At 53.3% G+C, this 20,377-nt stretch overlaps 7 protein-coding genes across 7 annotated transcripts; 4 read left to right on the top strand and 3 right to left on the bottom strand.

Annotated features, from left to right (window-relative positions):
• Positions 1–381: 381 nt before the first annotated feature.
• A1O3_08619 (uncharacterized protein) lies at positions 382–2,031 on the top strand (the record flags this gene model as incomplete). Its single annotated transcript, XM_007738716.1, has 2 exons — positions 382–901; positions 953–2,031. 2 exons carry the CDS (start codon positions 382–384, stop codon positions 2,029–2,031), a joined length of 1,599 nt encoding a protein of 532 aa, XP_007736906.1.
• A 653-nt stretch (positions 2,032–2,684) lies between these two features.
• Positions 2,685–4,760, top strand: A1O3_08618 (STE/STE20/YSK protein kinase; the record flags this gene model as incomplete). The annotated part of the gene is made up of 1 exon (XM_007738715.1): positions 2,685–4,760. One exon carries the CDS (start codon positions 2,685–2,687, stop codon positions 4,758–4,760), a length of 2,076 nt encoding a protein of 691 aa, XP_007736905.1.
• Positions 4,761–5,540: 780 nt separating this feature from the next.
• Positions 5,541–6,731, top strand: A1O3_08617 (uncharacterized protein; the record flags this gene model as incomplete). Its single annotated transcript, XM_007738714.1, has 1 exon — positions 5,541–6,731. One exon carries the CDS (start codon positions 5,541–5,543, stop codon positions 6,729–6,731), a length of 1,191 nt encoding a protein of 396 aa, XP_007736904.1.
• Positions 6,732–7,024: 293 nt separating this feature from the next.
• On the bottom strand, positions 7,025–8,682 carry A1O3_08616 (uncharacterized protein; the record flags this gene model as incomplete). The annotated part of the gene is made up of 3 exons (XM_007738713.1): positions 7,025–7,357; positions 7,421–8,062; positions 8,188–8,682. 3 exons carry the CDS (start codon positions 8,680–8,682, stop codon positions 7,025–7,027), a joined length of 1,470 nt encoding a protein of 489 aa, XP_007736903.1.
• Positions 8,683–12,474: 3,792 nt separating this feature from the next.
• Positions 12,475–14,852, top strand: A1O3_08615 (uncharacterized protein; the record flags this gene model as incomplete). The annotated part of the gene is made up of 9 exons (XM_007738712.1): positions 12,475–12,742; positions 12,825–12,937; positions 12,995–13,095; positions 13,184–13,524; positions 13,585–13,704; positions 13,759–14,051; positions 14,118–14,209; positions 14,293–14,499; positions 14,642–14,852. 9 exons carry the CDS (start codon positions 12,475–12,477, stop codon positions 14,850–14,852), a joined length of 1,746 nt encoding a protein of 581 aa, XP_007736902.1.
• A 776-nt stretch (positions 14,853–15,628) lies between these two features.
• Positions 15,629–16,111, bottom strand: A1O3_08614 (4-carboxymuconolactone decarboxylase; the record flags this gene model as incomplete). Its single annotated transcript, XM_007738711.1, has 1 exon — positions 15,629–16,111. The coding sequence occupies one exon, from the start codon at positions 16,109–16,111 to the stop codon at positions 15,629–15,631; it is 483 nt and encodes a 160-aa protein (XP_007736901.1).
• A 2,052-nt stretch (positions 16,112–18,163) lies between these two features.
• On the bottom strand, positions 18,164–19,293 carry A1O3_08613 (uncharacterized protein; the record flags this gene model as incomplete). The annotated part of the gene is made up of 2 exons (XM_007738710.1): positions 18,164–18,931; positions 19,087–19,293. The coding sequence occupies 2 exons, from the start codon at positions 19,291–19,293 to the stop codon at positions 18,164–18,166; spliced, it is 975 nt and encodes a 324-aa protein (XP_007736900.1).
• Positions 19,294–20,377: the final 1,084 nt, after the last annotated feature.

Here is a 20,377-nt window from a genome sequence, read left to right as displayed (position 1 = left end):
CATTTCCTTGGCAGGTTTGCATCTCCAGTCATCGAACGTCCCACTGCACTGCCGGTGCATTGCACCCGCAATGCATCCACTGGTGCGTCTTCGTCATATCGACCGTCGCCTTGCCTCCGACCCTCTCACCGTGAGCGAAACATTAGTGATTGCCTGCAAAATGCCAGATTCTGTTTCAACCCGGTGACTCTTCTACCCATTGCGAACTCTTTCCTCATCTCATCACTATCATGCTTCATTCCGATCCTCTCCAAGAGACCATCACACGTTGAAAGGCTGTTGAGGGAGTTGAATCATCAAATACCCTCTATTTCACGATCCCACCGCTTCGACCATCGAACACCTGCAACTACCTTCATCGGCGCTCAATAGTATCCCGCAATGGACGAGGCGATAGCCACGGTTGTGACAGTCACTGGGAGTACCCCAGAACTGGCGGCACAATATGTGCAGCTCGCTGATGGTGATCCTAACCAAGCGGTGCAGTTATATTTCGAAAACGGGGGCGCAGATCTCGCTGGTTCTTCTTCATCACACCCTCCGCGACCAACGGCTTCCCGTCCAACTGGCGGTGAACATGATCCTATCGATCTGGACGCCGACGAACATATTTCAGACGACAATGACCCGGAGGTTACCGGTTATCGAAAAGCCCAACAGACGAATGCCTCATCGCTTCCAGCTGGACCATCCGATTTTGAAGATGACGAAGCAATGGCCAGGCGATTGCAAGAGGAGATCTACGGAGAGGGTGGTCTTGAGGAACAGATTCGTGCACCAATCGCAAGACAAGCAGAGACATTGGTCGGCCCTGAAGCAAACACTCTTCCCCTATCTAGTGCTGAATATAATGCGGCGGTGGAAGCACGTATGCGGGCGTTTGAAAGAAGGAGAGTTCAACGTCAGTATCACTCCCGCATTCCTTTGTTCTCAACTGACTTGAATAATCTAGCACGTGCCGGGATATTCAACCAGCATCTCCCACCGTCAAGTATCTGGGACCGAGACATCAACGTCGAGGAGGATGGTCGTAATGTGCTTGCACAGTCGACGGGTGGGGCTTCCGAGGCATCATCAAGAGCGACTCGACTTGCACGACTATTTCAGCCACCATGGGATCTGATGTACAAGGGCGAATGGGAAGATGCCAGAGACGAAGGAAAAGAACAGAAAAAATGGATATTGGTCGACATTCAAGACCCTTCTATCTTCGACTGTCAAGCACTGAATCGAGATTTGTGGAAGAACGAGGGTATCGTGGACACAATCAAGGAGAACTTCATCTTCTTTCAATACAACAGAGACGACCCAAGAGCAGCACAGTACGTCCAATACTACTTTCCGACTTATGAAGATTCAAACGAATACCCACACGTTGCTATCGTCGATCCCAGGACAGGTGAACAAATCAAGCTGTGGGCACGAAAGGTTCCGTCGGCTCCTGAATTCCTGATGCAGCTACACGAATTCTTGGACAGATACAGTCTGGAGAGTAACGCACGCAACCCCGTTGCAAAACGAAGGTCCGAGGCCAAGCAAGAGAAATCCATCGATCAACTAACCGAGGAAGAAATGCTTGAACGAGCGTTGCAGGCCAGTCTTGCGTCACAAACTCAACAATTGGAATCACCCCCACGGCCAGCAGAAGATCCAGATGAGCTCACACGGAGTATCAGTGATTTACGGTCAGCAGAGGCGATGGATGTCGATGAGGACGGCCAAGTGGCCGGCGACGCAAGTGGTTTTTCACAGATCCCCTCAGATCGGCCTCATATCGAACCTGCAGCTGGACCAGGGATTACGCGAGTGCAGATCCGGCACCCGGGTGGTAGGATTGTTCGCCGATTCGCCGAAGATGATCCTGTGCAACGAATCTATGAGTACTTGAAAGCGGAACCCCTGGAAGGCAAGGCAGGGGTCGATTTCGAATTGGTTTCCATGGGTAAGAATCTCATTGATTCGCGAGAGCAAACGGTCGCGGATACCGGCCTAAAGAATGGAACGGTCATGGTGGAGTTTAACGAGGGATGAAGATATCAGATGACCTGCCCATACGGCGGGGTGCCTTGCAAGGCGTTTCGGACGAGCACCTAGAGATACCATTTGGCCAAATGGCTGTGCTGCCTGGACGTACGTTGGTCACCTTATACAACTTGTGCAGGGATCACATGAAACCATAGCTAAGAATTGAAAGCCGGTTCCTGAATGGATTGCCTGTTGTCTTGCGTAGAACTGTAGAAGCGGGCACATCGAAATATGGCAGCAGCCAATCGGAGTGACCATGGAGAGGCGCGCCACTTGCGGCAAGGAGTAAACAACAGAGTCTGGTGTTCGTTTCATCTTCACTTCCATTGAAGAACACCGCGACGACAGCCTGATAGCTCTGTGTGCATCCACGAAGATGCCCAATGCCGACAATGATTTATGAAGCCTTACGACGACCGAAAGCGACGCTGTTGACACGAAGCTCAAGCCCCGTTTTCGCCTGTCGTTGAGGATCTGATCGGTGCACTGACACCTTGCAAGATCAGCCGCTTGACGTTGACAGTTCTCAAGTTCACGACTTCGATTTCATTGACGAGACTTCAGACCACGACAGTCCTCACTGTCTTTGATTCGACTCTCCCAGACCACGCCACCAGGACTTTTTCATCTCCCTGCTCACAACCCACGAACACCCCGCGATGGACCCCGAAGAACTCTATACCAAACAAAATTGCATTGGAGGTGGAAGCTTTGGAAAGGTGTACAAAGGAGTCGACAAGCGGACTGGGCAAGCCGTGGCCATCAAGGTCATCGATGTGGAAAATGCTGAAGATGAAGTTGAAGACATCATACAAGAAATATCTATACTGTCGGAGCTGCAGTCTCCGTACGTGACCAAATATCATGGCTCGTTCCTGAAGGGGTCAGATCTCTGGATCATTATGGAATTTTGCTCTGGTGGGAGTTGCTCAGACCTCATGAGACCTGGCCACATTCACGAAGATTACATCTGCATCATCATTCGCGAACTGCTGCTGGGTCTGGACTACTTGCATACAGACAAGAAATTACATCGAGACATCAAAGCCGCCAACATTCTTCTGGGGCAGAATGGGCAAGTGAAGCTGGCCGACTTTGGTGTGTCGGGACAATTGTCAGCTACCATGACCAAGAAAAACACCTTCGTCGGCACCCCCTTCTGGATGGCTCCCGAGGTCATCAAGCAGTCTGGCTATGATCACAAAGCAGACATCTGGTCACTGGGCATCACGGCCATCGAGCTTGCGCAAGGAGAGCCTCCGTATGCCGACATACATCCGATGAAAGTGTTGTTTCTCATTCCTAAAAATCCTCCGCCAACTTTGCATGGGAATTTCTCCAAGACGTTCAAGGACTTTGTTGAGCTCTGTCTAAGACGAGATCCTCGGGAGCGACCGTCGGCGAAGGAACTATTGAAACACCCTTTCGTGCGCAAGGCAAAGAAGACGACTTACCTGACCGAGCTCATCGAGAGAAATGAAAGATACATGGCCACTCGCGGTAACCGATCCTCAGACGACGAAGATGAGGACGAAGAAGAGTCCCGGGGGCCTTACCCTTCAGCCTCGGAAAATGAAGATCTTTGGGACTTTGGGACCGTGAGACCAGCAGGTGGTCGAGCGGTGGGACTTCGCCCGATGAACGATTCCGACACCAATGCCCGCGCCTCGACTGACATGTCGACTAGCAAAAGCAAGTCTGAATGGGACGAGACACTCAAGGCTCCATCCTCCCCTCAAAAATCGCCCGTCAAATCTGCCTTTCCAACCCCGGCCAAGGTGCCGCTTCCACCATCCCCAACGAAGAGCACTGGATCGTCGTCCAGCGAGGCTCCTGGCCCTTATATCCATATACACGTTGCACAGTCTACAAACACCCCCAACACCCCCGGCGCCCCTCTTGCTAACAAGGGTGGCCCATCACTGCCACATAAAGATAGCCCTGGATCCAATGAGTATAACAAGGCCTTCCAAGCGCAATTGGCCAAAGACATGGGATTTTTGAAGATCAATGGGGGAGACAGTCCAACGACCCAGGTACCTGAAGGGCAAACTCCGCCAGGGCAAAAGCCCCGCATGCTCATTCCAGAGATTCCACCTTTCAAGGGAAATCCAGGCAGAGGCGCGCCCTTCCAGAAAAATGAAACACCGACCACTTCCAAGCCTACCGGGCAAAAGCCCCTCCCCGCCTTCTCGCCGAAAGATCTTCCCTCCATTCCACAAGCCCCTTCCACAGCATCGATGACCAACCAGCAGCCGCTGCCGCCCTTGACGAGTAAGATCAGCCACCAAGCTGCAACAGCCGCGACTCCAAATAGCACATCCTCGAAAACGAACAACACACCGGCACAGACTAGGCAACAGGATCCGAACCAAGGAGCTGATGTAAAGCAAGACCCCAACCAAGGACTTACTGCACTAGACTCTGTCCTCATTCCAGCACTCGAGGCAGCCATGCACCGTCGAACATATATGTTGAAGGAACTCGCACGCACTACTCAACTCGGCCCCTCCGCTGCAGCCGAAATGCACCAACAAAGAGTTCAGACCCATGAGAAGGTCAGAAGATTGGCCGCCAAAGCTGTGGGGATCCTCCATGAGATTCAACGATGTGATGAGGAGTGTCCCGTGGGTATGGGTGGTGGAGTGACCGAGTTTTTGGAAGGGTTTTTGGAGGAGATCCTGGTGAGAGTAGAGGCAGCAGATGAGCCATTACCGAGTCCAAGGAAGGCATGATATGATACTGTACGAGGGGTATGAATTTTACGAAAGGAGGTTAGTGTGGGTATGCTTAGACGATGCTACGGTATGTTGCAAGGGACGCGTCGTGTACTACAGTAAGAGTATTGTGTCCGTGGTAAAAAGTCCAATTGGGAGATGACAAAGCTTCCCTCTCTATCCGGTATCAGGTTATAGTGCATGTTGTACGTTCAGCCTTGCTTGTGCTGCCAGGGCCAGGGAGGGATAGGGACACCTGATAAAGCTGGAGACAGAGGGAGATGTATGGCGACGCCGCTTTTGACCAGATCACGTGGTGGGATCCATGCATAGGGCGGCGTTGTTTTACGGCCGGGATTCATGGAGCCGTGTTTGGTGTTTGGCTGGGAATTGGTTGATATACAGAGAATGCCATTCTTTACCAGTGATCTAGGTGTACATGTGTCCTGGAGGGACCTACTACTACTACAGTATATTACGCGTATGATTGAAACACGCGACGTGTCTGGGACCTGCATTCTGCGGCACACTTGACTCCTGACTCCTGAATCCTGAAATCTAACCTAACCGCCCCCTGCCGTGCCTCATCTCAACACATCACAAGAAAGGGAAAGGAAACGGATATTCCGAGTTGGCCATTCATCCTAATGTTGTTAACTCGGTATTGGTAGTGATGGTGTCTGTAACCCCCGATCTCGATCTCAGTCTCAATCTTTCAGCAGTTGATTTTCAGCATTGACTGTATCGATATTAGTGCGAACTGTCCATATCATACAGTCCTGAAGGATTGACAACACAATGGCCCAACCACCTCCACCTCCACCTCCACATCCATCATCAGCATCTTCTTCTTCATCTCTCAGCAACCTCATCCGTCTCACTCCGCTCCAAATCGCCGACTTACCTGGCCATGCGGATCTGCCGCCGCCGCCGGACTCGTCGAATGGACGTAGCTCCGAACGGCCGGCTCTTGGGGCTTTTCTGACGGCGTTGCTTGATGACGGCGCCGCGTTTCTCGAACCATCCACATTCTCCAGCCGGTTCAAGCATCTGTCAAAGAAGAAGAGCGCACCTTCTGCGGCGCCCGTCGAGGTTTTGAGCCATTCGATTCCGGCGTCGGCGATCAAGCGGGTCCAGTGGTCTTCATCTAGTGGCGGTCCTGGGGGAGATTCAACGCCTACCGGTGTTGATGCTGGCTCTGGTGCTGGTGATGGTATTGCAAACACTTCACCTCGACAGATTTCACGCGTGTCGCGCAGCCCCCCACCATCTTCCACCCTGGACGCAGAATATTGGATCGCACGTCGGAGCGTGCACCGAGACATATCGAGCAAAGACGCTACGCAGCCCGGGCACGCGTCTTGGGACGAGTTCGTGTACGGCCTACGTGACAACCACAGCAAGCACGAAGCCGACTTCACCCCGACTCTGTACGATGCGCATCGCGTGGCCGATTGGACGGACATGCTGCACCAGGCCCAGGTCCAAGAGACGCTTATGGCGAAAGGATACACGGCCTGCAGTCTGGGCGTGTTCGAGATGTGTCATGCCATTCCGCCACCGTTGAGTCCTCGCTGTTTCGCCGTGGTGGTGGCCACGGCCAACCTGGACGAGGACTCGTTCATCGCAGTTACGGTTCCGGTCGACCTGACCTCGACTTCTGGCAACGGTCCACTCTCTACGGCTCTCTACAGCACCGGTCGCAACGTGCATGAAGGAGCCACACCGCAGCAGCGCAAGCGGGTTGTCGCGGGCGTGTATGCCGCCGTGGAGACGGTGAGGCGTAGGCGTCGGCGGGACAAGGCCGAGCGCGAAACCGAAGCCGAGATAGAATGGGTCATGGCCACCACCAGCGATGCAAAAGGTTCTCTTCCTCTGTGGGTGCAAAAGCTGAGCGTCCCTGGTGCGGTGGCCAAGGATGTGGGATATTTCCTCAAGTGGATTCGGGGGGTCGACGATGGAGAGATCAACAAGCAGCCACGGCAGTAGGAAGAGGAGCGGGCAGCGGGTAGCGAAGATACAAGTTGACTAATGGGACAAAGTCGACGTGACTAGTCAACCAGATGGATGAGCTACTGTATCATCAATGCCTCAGACGGAAAAAAGAGACTTCACCGCCGACCATACGGTCAGCAAGGCGGATCTATCGGTGAGAGCTACGGTACGAAGAAGAAGGAAAGGAGAGGAAAGAGGCCGCAGGCAAACAGCCCATCCCATGCCATCCGTTTGTCCCGTACAACGTACACGGTACAGTGTACAGTGTACACGTCACCTCTCCAACTTCAAGTTTCCACTTCTCTCCTTCTGAATTCCAGAACAGGACCCTCCCGACCTGAAATGAGCCAGTCTCGCAGCTGATACTCCCCGACCCTCTCGCGGCCGGGCTCGCCTCCGGGACGTCCCTCACCCGTGCGATCGCCGTGTTTCAGTCTGATATCGAACAGCCAGGCGGCACGACCAACGGCAATGAGTAACTCCATGTACGCCATGTTCTTGCCGATACAGCCGCGTGGACCGGAGCTGAAAGGGTGGAAGGCGGCTTTGGCCAATTCGACGGCTTCGGGGGTCACAGGAGAAGAACCAGGTCCAGTATTGACCCCAATCCCAACCCCTGCCTCACCCCCTCCCCCGGCCTCCGCTTCGCGCTCGGCCTCGGCCTCGGAAAGGTCGGAGCCCACGATCCAGCGCTCGGGACTGAACTCGAACGGGCGCGGGAAGTATTTCTCCGAATGATGAATGGCGTAGATCGGCACGCCCACCACCACGCCCTCGGGGAGTGAGTGGTCATCGACGACGGCGCCGCCGGGCAGGATTTTGCGGTCCAGCAGGCCTGGCACGGGCGGAGACAGGCGCATGGCCTCGTCGATGCACGCGCGCAGGTAGAGCAGACCGGCTAGTTTCGGGCCGTGCCTAATCTCCTCGACGTGCTGGAAGGCCGAGCGCACTTCGTCCTGCAGCTTCTTGAACGCGCGCGGCCATCGCATCAGGTAGAAGAAACAGGCCGACATGGCGGTCGACGAGGTGTCGGACCCGGCGCCGACCAGCAGCGAGCCTTCACCCACCAGGTCTTTCGACTGGAACTGGGCGCCGGTCTGTGGATCTTTGGCGTGCAGGAGATAATGGAAGAAATCGCGCCGTTGTTCCCCGGCCGCCTTTTCGGCATTGTTGCTCTTCTCCAGCGCAAACCGCTTCTCGACAAGCCCGGTTATCTTCTCGCGGTACTCGAACCGGTGCTTCAGGGTTTCGTTACTCGTCACGAAAAGAATGGCTGGCGTTCTGATGAGGGGGAAGATGAGATTTCGGATTGGTAGAAAGGCGATCTGTCATCAAAGACACCATTGGTGATCAGTACCAAGACAAGTTTGATGGAAGGGAAGCACAATTCAAAAGCGGGGGAAGGAGGATCAACACTGAGATCAGCCCAGAAAAGAAAACAACTTCTTACAATATTGTTCAATTTGGAACTCGATAACAGCAGATCCATGACGAAGGTGTGGCCGTTCTTCATGGCGTCGAAGCTGGACCCGAAACAGAGCTCTCCGAGGACATCGACCGTCAACAGCGTCGACCAGATGCCCATGTCGCGAGCTTTGCTCCAGCCAGACAGCTCATCCTTCTCCCCGTCGATTTTTGTCTGGTTCTGCTCCGGGGCCTCGGCTATGTAATTGCACCAATCTCGGATGCGGTCGACGACATAGTTCTCCAGGTTCTTCATGGCACCTTCAGAGAAGGCGTTGCTGAGTAACCTCCTCCTGGCGGCATGGAGATGACGGTCGGGCATGATATGGGTGTTGACAAAGGGGTTACTTCGGATGGATGCCTCGGTCCAGCCGGTCTTGACCATGTTGGCCTGGCGATCCGTGTAGATGTCGTGAATGGCTCCGCTGGTTCGGAAGGAGAGTTTGTCGGGTGAAACGCGGACAATGTCACCTTTTGGCATTGACCGTGGTGTCAGCACTGGAAGGGAAGGGAAACGCAAATAAATGAAAGGAAAGGGATGTCGAGGTTGGAATTGAAGGAAACAAAAAGAAATGAAAGGAAAGGGATGTCGAGGTTGAAATGGAAGGAAATGAAAGGAAAGGGGATGTCGAGGTCGAAATCGACCCCAAGGGCTTGAGCTTGATTTACCATATTCCTCGTGCAAAAGATGGAGATCGATGTGTCTCCTCCCCAGCCAGGCCGATCTGGCTTCCGGCCACTGCGTCAGTCTCCAGAGAAGAGGACCTGGATATTTCGCCAGAGGGTGTAGGTAGAGCCGGTAGACGGCTAGGACGAAAACCTGCGACCAGCAATGTCAGAGAATGGAATGGAATGCTTTTTGTCTGGAAAATGGGTCATAGTCATGAGGGTGATCTGGGACAAGGGTCATAGTCATCACGATGACGATGACGATGAGGAGGAGGAGAAGGAGGAGGAGGAGGAAGAGGAGGAGGAGGAAGAGGAGGAGGAAGAGAGAGGAGGAGGAAGAGGAGGAGGAGGAGGAGGAGGAGGAGGAAGAGGAGGAAGAGGAGGAAGAGGAGGACGAGGATGAGGAGGATGACTATGACCCTCACGAGACGAAAGCTAGGTAGCAAGACTCACGCAGAGAATCGCCGTCACGGCAAGAGCCGGCAAGAGCGCGAGTACGGACAGGACGGCCATGTCGTAGAGAGTTGAATAGAGTTGAACAGGATAGCACAGAAGGCAACTGAAACCGAACTGTTGGACAGGATGATCTGAGCAGAGAGTTGATCAAGAGTTGAACCGGATGATCGATCTGAGCTGAGCTGAGCACAGAAGACAACTGAATGTGACTGTTGAAGACAAGACCGAGGAGAGGGTATGTCTTTAAAGACAGAAGACAAGATAGAGGAGAGGGTATGTATCTAGAGACAGAAACCACCTTCACCAGACTGGAGTATGAGCTGGTTTAGTAGTCCACTCTGTATGTAATTCACACAAGTCCAGGTGACATGGAACCAGATGAGAGATACTGACAGGACTCACACAGGTCCAAGGTCAAGGTGACATTCTATAGATGTGGACTCGGGTTGAGATGGGTCGGTCGAATCCTGCGTGTTTAATGCTTACCGTATGCTGACGTTGGTTCAGTTCACCACTCCAACCTGGAGCAAGGCAAGTCGCGTGAGAGCAAGGATCCGCCTTCTCCTCGTCCTACTCCTCCTCCTCCTCCTCCTCCTTGTCCTCGACTATGAGCAAGGATCCGCCTTCTCCTCCTTCTCCTTCTCATTGTGTGTGATCCTCCTCCTTCTCCTCATTGTGTGGCGATAAATGAAAAGCTGCATAAAGTGTGCGTGTGCGTGTGCCCTTGTGTAGTAATATAATATAGTATCATCCTTCTTCATCTAGGCCGGCCGGGTCTTCGTCCTCCGTGCCAGGAACAGGACTGCCGACGTTGACGTTGTTGGGCAGCTTCACTCTTTCTCTTCTTTTCCTGGTGCCGAGTGTCCATGTCCATGTCCATGTCCACCTCGGTTCATTGTAGGGGTAGACGTTTGCCGTGGGACTGTGTATAGTACACATGCACATAACACATAACACATAACACATAACACAACACACACACAATCCAGTACCTTGGAGAGGCCAGTGGTGGTGGTTGTACCTTACAAGCAAAGCACGAGTAGGATTGCAAGGCAAGGCAAGGCAAGACCACCCAAGGGTTCAAGTGTCTGGGACTGTACTAGTCTAGTGCTGTACTCCATGTCACACGCCTTCCGCAGGTCCAAGGTCGATGATCTGAGATCTCTGGCTGATATTGATATTGACATGATCTGATATGGTTGATATGGCAGGGCTTAGGCCTTGGCCCTTGAGAAACCGTACTTACTGTACTCCGTACTCCGTACTTGACTTGCGGCGCCAGAGACGTTACTTACTACTCACAGTACTGGCTTGACACGAGTCGAAAGCCTCAGTCACGCTCCAGAATATCCCGGATGTACACAGAATTGTGTGACAATTGGTCCCCATCGTTCAGTACCGAGTACTATGCGGACACATGCTCGGTACGTAAGGACATAGACACCCAGGCTTTTGACCGCGGGATGTATGCTGGCGATCGCTCGTCTCGATAGCGTAGTGAGATGAGATGAGATGAGTGAGATGAGATGAGATGGGATGATAAGTGGTATCCTCCGCTCGGATAGGGAGACCGCGTACGGAACGTTAGCCACTCGTCCTCAACAGTCAAGGCTGATGCTGGCTCTGGAGTACCGTAGTGACATTGAGAATGCTAATGCCCACGCTTAAGCTCCAATCTGACGTGAGGCGAGGCAGTCCAGTGGCAGCCATAGCAATCCCCAGTGACCAGAGACCAGAGGATCTTGCAGTACGTATATCAGGTAAGCTCGAGATTTGCCGTCACCCGCCACCACCGTGACCGTGGACCCAGCGTCAATCCAGAATCCAGAATTCAGAGTGTGGCAACAGAGTGTGGCAACAGGCCGGAGTACTCCGTACTCCGTCGCAGAGCCTGAGGCAACAGGTCGGAGATACAGTAGATATGCTCGGAGACAAGGACCCGGTCTTCCCCGGCGAGCTTGGAGCTATTCAGTCCAGAGTAGAGAGTACCTCCGTACAGAGTCTAGACCGGAGTGATGGAGTAGTGATTGTTGCTAATGAAGATTGGATTGGGGACCCAAATGTAGATACCACCTCATACTCCATACTGGAGGAGCTGACCTGGTTGAGTTGTGCCACGAGGTGCTCCGTATATAGTGTAGTATAGCTCTGTCCTCCGTACATACTACACACTACCGGCAGGTGAGTATCAAGGCTTCTGAAAACGTGGTGCCCATGCAAGATACGGCTATGCGTCCTCCATCCTCCATTCTCTGTGGCCCGCTCGGCAAGATACCCTTCGAGTTCGAGATCGGCTATCGCAACTCGATCGAATCAAAAGAAAACTGTTGATAGGCAGACTTGGGACAAGACGAGCTGTTCTTTTGTCAAGTCGACCTATCTCGTTGCTCTCGCTTATCTCGGACAGACGTCCACGTAGCAAGTAGTAAGGTGCAATTCTACGTATATGTTCTCCGTATCTTGCCAGGCCAGGCACTGACACCATCGCGTGCAGCATCACTGGCACGATAACAACCAAACTCGGGGAAGAAGCAAGTTCACGCCTGGGATTACTGCTGCGGACCTAGAGGCGCCCTAGGGGTTCCCGAGAGGTTCCCTACAGGCTACCTGGAGGCTACCTGAAGGCTATCTGGAGGCTAGGGCTCATCTACCCCACCCCCGATGCTACAGCAGCATGCCTGTAGGTCCCTGTGGGTGCCCGTAGGTTCAAGCAGCCCCCTGTCATAGGTTCTGTCACTCTTATCTACTGGTCCCGCTCCCCTCCCCCCAGTCCTGGTTTAGGCCTGTCAGCCCCCGGAAAAGCAACGACGGTCGTGGCCTTGACAGGCGGGCCAAACCCTACGGCGCCACTAGGCGAAGATCTAATGCTTCTTATCAGTAGCCATGACAAGTTTTCATCGAGTCTTCATTTCACGTCATAACGACCCTGCGATGCCTATAGTAAAGTACTGCATCCCAATCCCTCATCCCTCATATCTCGGATTTGTCTTGCCTTGCTTTGCCTTCCCTTCTCCCTTTTTCCTCTCACGCCCTCAAAGCATCTGTATCTCTGTACCTGTACCTGTATCTGTATCTTTCCTTAATTTTGTCCTGTCCCAACTCACCACCTCGACCCTCGACCATCGGCCTTCGACCCCAGACCCCAGCCATGTCGTCCCCCGACGACAAAATCTCTCGCGATGAGAAGAACACCTCGGCCGTCGAGCCAGTCGAAGTTGGTCGCGTGTCCAACTTCAGGCGACGTCTGCCCGCGTTCAGCCTTGAGGTGCGACAAGAGGAGAGCAGCTTTGCCGCTAGCAAGAACGCCTCCAATGCCGACTTCGATCCCATCCCGCCGTCCAAGCGTGTCTGGAACTGGGGTGCCTATGTCGCCTACTGGATGGCCGACGCCTGGGCTGTCTCGAACTGGGAAGTCGGTGAGTGCCCTGTCATCCGTCTCGTCTATTGGGTCGACGAGAGTGCGCAGCGGAGCGGTGCTGATTTTCGTGTGTGGCACAGCTTCTTCCATCATCGCCGTCGGCCTCAGCTGGAGAATGGCCATCGGTGCCTGCGTTCTGGGCAATTTCCTCATGGGCCTCGTCATCACAACCAATGGTAGAATAGGCGCCATTGTGAGTTGTGTCCTGCAAAAAGAAAAGCTGAGCTGGGTTGACATGGTCATGGAATAGCTTCACACGCCCTTTCCCGTCCTCGCACGCATGCCTTTTGGCTACTGGTTCAGCTACTTTGTCGTCCTGTCCCGCTGCGTGCTCGCCATTGTGTGGCTCGGGTGAGTAATCTATCATTTGCATCACCCCGTCACTCCGTCACTCCGTCACTCCATCAACTCACCAGGCTAACCTCCTGTCGCTGTTTAGTGTCCAAACCACGACGGGCGGTCAATGCATGACTGTCTTGCTCACAGCCATCTGGCCAAGCTTTGCCAGGATCCCCAATCACATTCCCGCGAGCGAAGGCATCACCACCGCCGGCATGTGTGGCTTTGTGCTCTACTTCCTGCTTCAGCTGCCCTTCCTTTGCATTCCTTACACCAAGGTGCAATACTTCTTCGCCTTCAAGAGCGTGATTGCACCCATCATTTTCTTGGCCGTTTTCGGTTCCACCTTGCACAAGGCCGGTGGCACCATCAGCCACAGTACCGTCATCACTCAGGGCACCACCCTGCACGGTTCGGCGCTCGCTTGGGCCTTTTTCAGCAGTAAGTCCCGGCAGCATCATCTCTTGCTTGGTTTCTCTCTAATCAGACGCCCTCTTGCAGATCTCAACGGCGTCTTGGGCAACTACGCCACCCTGGGCCTGAACATCGCCGACTTTTCGAGGTACTCGAACAAACCTAGCGCACAGAACGTGCAAGCCATCGTCATCCCTGGCATCTTCAGTGAGTTCCCCGGCTGGTCCGAGCTCTGTCCATCTTGCTAATCGGAATTTACAGCCATTGTTGGCCTGCTGGGCATCTTCACCGCCGCATCCTCTCAGACGGCATATGGCCGAGTCATCTGGAATCCCATCGAGATCGTCGGACTCTGGATGGAATCTGGCTCCCACGGCGGTCGCGCTGCTGCCGCCTTTGGTGCCATCGGCCTGCTCATCGTCACCCTCGGTATCAACATCTCGGCCAACTCCATCAGCGCGGCCAACGACCTCATGGCTTTCTGTCCCAAGTACATCAACATCCGCCGTGGTCAACTGCTTGCTGCCGTCATTGGTAGCTGGGGCTTTGTTCCGGTAAGTCAACCCAGGTCTGCCCTTGTTGCCTTTGGCTGTTGTCCCGCTCGCTGACCACACCCGCAGTGGAAAATCCTCGCATCGGCTGCCAAGTTCCTTGCTTTCCTCGGCGGCTACACCATTTTCCTGGGTCCCATGACCTCTATTCTCATGACCGAGTACGTCTCTCGGCAATCCCGCCTAGGTCCCTTGGCCTTGGGCACCTCCCTACCACGTTCATAACCACTAATCTGTGCCGCAGCTACTACATTGTCCGACGCGGGAACGTGTCCGTCCCCGACATGTACAACTTCCACGGCATGTACCGCTACTCGCCCAAATTTGGCAGCAACTGGCGCGCCGTCGTCGCTTTCTTCATCGGCTGCATTCCCCCGCTTCCGGGTTTCGTCGACAACATCGTCAAGGCGGGCAATGGCAAGACCAGCGTCTCTTTGGGCGGTCAGCACCTGTAAGTTCACCCCTTTCTCTTCCTTTCTTTTTTCCCCCGCAAGCTACCTTGCTCGTCGAAGAGCTTGGCTAGCTAGTTAACGTGGAGCGCAAACAATCGGTCGTCGGAAGAGCCACATGCTAACAACCCACCTCGCGGACAGGTTTGCCATCGGCTACATGTACTCATTTGTCGCCGCCGGCGTCTTCTACTGGCTCTTCAATCGCTTCTTCCCGCACACCGAGTCCATCATGGATCACCCAGAGACGGGCGAGGACATCATCGCGGCCAACGACGCCAAGAATGTTGAAGAGCGTCGCGCCAGTCGGATCGAGCGGAGGCCGAGTGTAGTCACCAAGTTCTTTGAAGTTTAGATTGGGTGTTAGATGTCGAATGTGTTGTCTCATGCCGTCCGACCACTGTAAGTGAAGTCTTGTTTGGCACCATCTGTAGACATGTTGGCTCCGCCTGTGGAGGTGCTATACGATCGTTCATAAGGATTGGATCATACGTGGTGGACCCTATCTACATATGCCAGTGCCAGGCCCAGATGGGGAGTATATAGTACATACTGTCTATTATACTCGTACTTTAACTGCCTAGTATTCTTGTAGCTCTATAATCAGGGTCGGACAATGTCCGCCTTATTTGTAGGTCCTTAAGTATACTTGTAAGTATTTTGACAATGCTCCGCCGTATTGCACTGTCGTACTACCGCGGAGTGTTTGACCACGGAGACACAAAACCACAACCACAATTCCCAGGACAACGAGAATGATTTTCCCCTGCCCGCCGCGTGCCTACATCTATCCACCTTACGTTGACAACTCCTATACTGCTCCTTACGTTGCTCTCTATGCGGACTGATGGTGATGGTGATGGTGATGGTGATGGTGATGGTGATGCTTCTGCTCCTGCTCGTGTTTATGCTCACCCACCCTCACCCTACCCTTATCGTCTCATTCTCAACCTCTCTTGCCCTTACGCTCGCCCTCACCCTCATACCCATCCTTATGCCCATCCTCATGCTCACCATCTCACCCTCTCCCTCTCTCTCCTTCTCACCCTCTCCCTCGCCCTTATGCTTATTCTCTCACCCCTCCTTCTCACCCTCACCCTCACCCTCGCCCTTATACTTAATTTTTTACCCTCACGCATCTGGACTCTTACCGCCCAATTCGCGAGGCAGTTCCCCACTGGCAGCCATATCATCCAACACCTTCTCTGCGACCTTCATGGCATCGACACCAGCCGGCACGCCGCAGTACGTAGTGGCGTGCAGGATGGCCTCGCGGATTTCCGTCTCGGAGAGGCCATTGCGTCTAGCGCCGCGCACATGCACGGCCAGTTCGGGGCCGCGGTTCAACGCCATCAGCATGCCGATATTCAGTAGCGAACGGTCGCGACGCGCCAGTCCCGGTCGTGTCCACGCGTATCCCCAGCACCACTCGGTCACCAGCTCCTGGCCGGGCCGCGAGAATTCCGTCGACCCATTGGCCAGGGCGCGGTCGACGTAGACGTCGCCGACGACGGCGCGGCGCGTGGCGAGTCCAGCGTCGAAGAGGGCTTGGTGGAGCGGTCGGAGGGACGGGTCGGTTGACGATTTGGGTGCGGGCGTGGAGGAGTCGGACATTTTTTCTTCTCTATTTCTTGGAGGGTGAAGCGTCTAAGACTATCTCTTCGCTTGTTCGTGGTGTCTGTTAGTGGTGTCTGTTCGTGGTGTCTGTTCGTGGTGTCTGTTCGTGGTGTCTGTTTAGGATTGGAGGGCTTCTATTCTTTCCTTGGGATTAGAGGCCTTCTTTGTCTTGTCTTGTTTTTATCTTTGTCTCTTCCCTCAGCAGCTTCGGCTCGACAGGCTGGCTAGCTGGCTGGCTGGCTGGTAGTTTGCAGTAGCAGTAGCAGTAGCAGTAGCAGTATCAGGTGCAATAGCAGTAGCAGTTTATACTATTCGGAACTCGATCAAGGAATTGAAAATCAAGAAGCAAGGCTGGACACACACGTACACAGACAGAAAGAGATTAGATAGATCGGTCGAGGGGTTCAAGAAACGAGAAAGAAACCAGAAAGGAAACGAACAAAAACCAGCCCTCAAATCGAATACAAAAGAAACCACAGCTCCAATTTCCATCTTCATGTTCATCTCCGCTCGCTGCTCTCCTCTCTCCGAAACGAGACGAGACGACCCCCGACGGAATTCGGTCTGGGGATTCGTCATATTTACTATACTATACTATACTATAGGGGCTGTATATATGCGTGTGGAGTACGGATCAGTACCTATGTACCTACCTTACTTACTACTGTAACTACCTACCTAACTACCTGGTACAAGGCACAGTATATACCTACCAACCTGACCTACCGAGTCTTACTCCACATAGCAGACAGACAGAGACAGAGATAGAGTAGAGTAGAGTAGAGCAGAGCAGAGCATACAGTGCCGGTGCCGGTGTTGGTGTTGGAGTGATTGACGTCCCTCCTCCCCCTCGCTTTCCCCCATCTTTCCTCTTTCTCTTCCTCTTGCTCTTTCTTCTCCACCTCCACATCCACCCCAACACACCAGTTCATGTGGGCTACGGCTGACCTCGTGTACTTGTACGTGTATGTGAGAGACACGCTGTACTGCAGTCAAAGGCCAAGCTTGGTCCCCTCATCCTCATCCTCGTCCGCATTCTCATCCTCATTCTCAATCTAAGCCTGAACCTGAGCCCTTTGTTTCTCCAACTCCCACCTCACATCCACCTCCACCTTTACCTCCTATCTCACCTCCCACCTCCCAAATCCGATCCGGCGATTCTCCAATATAATGCAATGTAGTGCAATGCAGGTGGCAGGGCATTTCCGGTGGTGGATGTGGAGGTGGATGTGAGGGGACTTGGGGACGACGGCAACGGCGACGACGACGGCGATGGGGGGTACGTATTCCGTACTGTAGGGAGTATTAGATATACCTTAGGTACATACAGTACAGTAATTTAACCTAGCCCTAACCCTAACCCTAACCCTACCTATATACTTGTATATACCTACTAACCTACCCTAGGCCTATGTACTTATGTACTGTATATACCTACCTACCCTAGGCCTACTGTATGTACTTATATACTGTACCTGTACACACTGTACGCGGCTGGGCTTGGACTACTGTACTACTATACTGTATGCATACTGCACATTGGACGTTGGACATTACACATAGTTCTGGCGTACTGTAGTATTCTAGGTGCGGACGGATGGACGTGGTGGAGGGATGATTCTGTCAAACTTGGGCGCATTCCCAGCCTTGTTCTTTAACCAGAAGGCTGGTTTAGGCCATACTACACCATACTATGTAGCCTGCGATCTCCCTGCGATCTCCCTGCGACCTTCTGATAGAGAACATGGAACATTTCGACCTTTAACAGATTCAAAGAGAGACAGAGAGACGAACCTCACAGCACAGATGTTGTGTTGACGTATTCATCGTTCGATTCTGTCTCTATCTCTCTAATGTACGCCGTTCCTATGATATGATATTATAATGATATGACAACATGATCATACGATGTACGGGAATGAATGAGAGATGGCAGGACAACATTCGCCACGTTGAGTAAATCCTATCTGTATTCATCTCTATTCAAGAACAATGTCTGACATCTAACATCTGTCACTGACATCGTCATCTGCATCTGACAATAACTCTTCACCGTACATTTGTCTTCTGCCAGTCCTCATTGCCTCCTAGATAGCGAAAGACGACTCTGGAATCGAGGTCCCTGCAGCGAGGATCATTGCTGGCGCCATCGTAGGTGGCCAAACCAGCAGGACCCAGCACATTTCGTGCACCTACACGCTCAGCCATGTCCAAAGCCAGCGCAAAGTCCTTGCGCATCAACTGCACCTTGAACCCGTTGGTGTAGCCCTTGGACGACGGGGCTTCAGGGACCACGCCGGGCACGGGACAGAACTTGTCGCACACGGTATTCTGCCCCGTGCCGGCGGCGAAGACCTTGGCCAGCACGCGCGGATCCAGCCCGGAGCGCATGCCCATGTCCATGGCCTCGGACACGGCGATGGCAATGGTGCCGGACAAGTAGTTGTTGGACAACTTGGCCGCCAGGCCTTTGGACGGGCCGCCGCACGTGATGACATGTTGGCCCATGAGCTTCAATAGCTGCGTGAGGAAGGGCAGATTGGTGTCGCCGTCGTCACAGCCGAGAAAGAAGGCGATCGTGCCTTTCTGCGCACCCACCACGCCGCCGCTGACGGGCGCGTCGTAGAAGGACGTGGTCGGCCACTTGTTCGACATGTGCTCCTTCACCGCGAGGCTGCTGGCCGTGTCGATGGTCGAGCAGTCAATCAAGAGTTTGCCCGACACGTCGCTCGCGCTTATCGTATCCGCGTCCGCGCCGCCCTCCATGTAGACGGCACGAACGTGTTTTCCTTCGGGTAGCATGGTGAGGATAATGTCCTGTAGTCATAGATCTGTCAGCCGTAGTGGATAGGGTTGGGTTTGATTCTGTCAAAAGTAGAAGCCGTGGATAGGGGTTGGATTGAATTCCGTCAAAGGTAGAAGGGTTTGGGTTTGATTCTGTCCAAAGTAGAAGCTGATGAATGAGTGCTAACCGATTTGTCTGCCACGTCCTTTGCGCTCGCACCCTTGACTATTCTGTTCGGATATTCCTGCTGTAGTTGGTCCACGCTGGCCGGGTTGATGTCGTACACAAACACCTTGATATGTTCGGGCAGTTTGGCTGCGAGGTGGCCGGCCATGGGAAGTCCCATGGCCCCCAGCCCTATAAAGCCGAGTCCTGAGATTTTCGACACATCCATGGCGGCCGCGAGGGACTCGATGCGTAATATGTATGTCTAGTTGAAGCTGCACAAAGACAAACTCGTTCGGGGTTCGAGGCGTAATATGTAGGTGCTGAAGCGGCACACAGACAAACTCATTCGGGGTTCGAGTTACAAATTAGAAGGCAAGCAGCTGGAAGGACGAGTTTCGAACCAGAAGGTCAGCAGCTGGAAGGAGGCGATGCGACATTCTCCAGGAAACGCCATCTATGATCGAGAGTTGCTGGGTCTCGAACACATAACCCTAAGAGTCTGGGGCTGTTCCGATCCGAAACGAATTCGACGGTCATGGTCGTAGTGCGGTGGTGGAATTGGGAGTTGGGGATTGGGGTAACTGGTAACTTGACACTTGACCCCGACATGATGGCATGAGGGAGGCATTGCAGAGTGGAGAGTGGAGAGTGGCTCGCGGGGGTTGGGTTGGGTTGGGCCGTCATCCATCACTCATTACTCATCACTCATCACTGGCTGGTGACCAGTATTGAGGTGGTAGGTACTAGGAATACCGTAGGTGGTAACAGACTCTGTGGACTGGGTCTCGGTCGTCAGCCCAAAAGGGGGCCTGTCAAGACTGTCAAGACACAGGCCCGACCATCACCATCACCATCACCATCAGCACAATAACATGAGACCCAATCCCCTAGATAGTCTAGCAAGGCCTCCTGGAAAACTGACCAGTCTGGTGCAGCAAAGGAAGACAAAGTACAAAAAAACATATGAATCGGCCTGGGTCAACAAGACTGAGTGAGACCTGTGTAATCTCTGATGAGAGCACAATGCTTGGTAGAATGGTAGAATGTTGAATGTTAGATGATTGCTTTTCCCATCCCTCGATGCCCTTTGTGCCCATATGTGCCTACCTGGTATGCTAAGGCTCGCCGCTAATATATAACTCAAGCCCTTCCCGTTTCTTTTCCTTCACTAACGATGCACTGCCAATCGGCTTCCTCGAGTATGTTTTCAGATATTTCCAGAACAGTTCAAATGTTCCTGTACAGTTCAAATGTTCCTGTACAGTTCAAATGTTCCTGTACAGTTCAAATGTTCCTGTACAGTTCAAATG

Source organism: Capronia epimyces (assembly GCF_000585565.1).
Source record: "Capronia epimyces CBS 606.96 chromosome Unknown aczIQ-supercont1.8, whole genome shotgun sequence".
Classification (NCBI taxonomy): Eukaryota; Fungi; Ascomycota; class Eurotiomycetes; order Chaetothyriales; family Herpotrichiellaceae; genus Capronia; species Capronia epimyces.
Note: the sequence above shows the minus strand (reverse complement) of the source record. Positions and strands in the feature narration are given on the sequence as shown.